Source organism: Ostrea edulis, chromosome 1 (assembly GCF_947568905.1).
Source record: "Ostrea edulis chromosome 1, xbOstEdul1.1, whole genome shotgun sequence".
NCBI lineage: Eukaryota > Metazoa > Mollusca > Bivalvia > Ostreida > Ostreidae > Ostrea > Ostrea edulis.
Genome location: NC_079164.1, coordinates 84,550,826 through 84,552,565, shown reverse-complemented (window position 1 = coordinate 84,552,565; position 1,740 = coordinate 84,550,826). Strand labels below are relative to the sequence as shown.

Sequence of the window (1,740 nt, the reverse complement as noted above, 5' to 3'; positions counted from 1 at the left end):
ATTAAAATCAAGTGCAAAAGCCCATTTACGTATGATTAAGCAGTTCTGGTTAAGATTAGATGGGAGTTTATCAGTTTGACATCTAACAGATAGTACCGTATCACAATCAGGCTCCAGCATTATATTGCAGGTAGTGAATCACGTGACTGACCTTAATCAGAGATGACCAATGGTAGCTCACCTTCACTTATTATGCATGAGTTCTTTGTTTCCTGCCAGAGGTGCATTGGCCAATGGCTACAAGCAAATTAGATTTATCTGGTGGTCAGATGAAGACCCATGATAGACGTGGTTGCCGAAGGATTCGTAAACGGATGTGTGAACGTTAAATGTGGCAATGTTTATGCCTGTTTCGCCTGGAAAGGAAATCGTTCAGCTCAAAAATGCAGAAAATGCAAAAAGTATTCAACACCATACACAGAGTATTCAACACCATACACAGAGTATTCAACGTCACACACAGAGTATTCAACACCATACACAGAGTATTCAACGTCACACACAGAGTATTCAACGTCACACACAGAGTATTCAACGTCACACACAGAGTATTCAACGTCATACACAGAGTATTCAACACCATACACAGAGTATTCAACACCATACACAGAGTATTCAACGTCACACACAGAGTATTCAACGTCATACACAGAGTATTCAACACCATACACAGAGTATTCAACGTCATACACAGAGTATTCAATGTCACACACAGAGTATTCAACACCATACACAGAGTATTCAACGTCACACATAGAGTATTCAACGTCACACACAGAGTATTCAATGTCACACACAGAGTATTCAACACCACACACAGAGTATTCAACGTCACACACAGAGTATTCAACACCATACACAGAGTATTCAACACCATACACAGAGTATTCAACGTCACACACAGAGTATTCAACGTCACACACAGAGTATTCAACGTCACACATAGAGTATTCAACGTCACACACAGAGTATTCAATGTCATACACAGAGTATTCAACACCATACACAGAGTATTCAACGTCACACACAGAGTATTCAACACCATACACAGAGTATTCAACGTCATACACAGAGTATTCAACGTCATACACAGAGTATTCAACACCATACACAGAGTATTCAACACCATACATAGAGTATTCAACGTCACACACAGAGTATTCAACGTCACACACAGAGTATTCAACGCCATACACAGAGTATTCAACACCATACACAGAGTATTCAACGTCATACACAGAGTATTCAACGTCACACACTGAGTATTCGACGTCATACACAGAGTATTCAACGTCACACACAGAGTATTCAACGTCACACACAGAGTATTCAACGTCACACATAGAGTATTCAACGTCATACACAGAGTATTCAACGTCATACACAGACTATTCAACACCATACACAGAGTATTCAACGTCATACACAGAGTATTCAACGTCACACACAGAGTATTCGACGTCATACACAGAGTATTCGACGTCATATACAGAGTATTCGAAACTAACCATAGTGTACTGATTGAATGTTCGATGCCTCAAATATTAATCAACTGCGAATACGTACCGAACAGGAATGGACTTTTTCCTAACGGTTTTGAAAATATTGGTGTTGAAAAAAAATACAAATCCAACGTAACAATAAAAAAAAAACTACAAAGAAATATCAGAAGACATATAACGACAAGTATTGCACTTTGTTAGAGATTTGTTTTGACTCTTTTATAAAGCAGAGGTGACT

At 38.8% G+C, this 1,740-nt stretch overlaps 1 protein-coding gene across 1 annotated transcript; it reads right to left on the bottom strand.

The window, feature by feature from the left end:
• Positions 1–377: 377 nt before the first annotated feature.
• Positions 378–1,343, bottom strand: LOC130048249 (dynein heavy chain-like). The gene has a single exon (XM_056144733.1). It carries the CDS (start codon positions 1,341–1,343, stop codon positions 378–380), a length of 966 nt encoding a protein of 321 aa, XP_056000708.1.
• Positions 1,344–1,740: the final 397 nt, after the last annotated feature.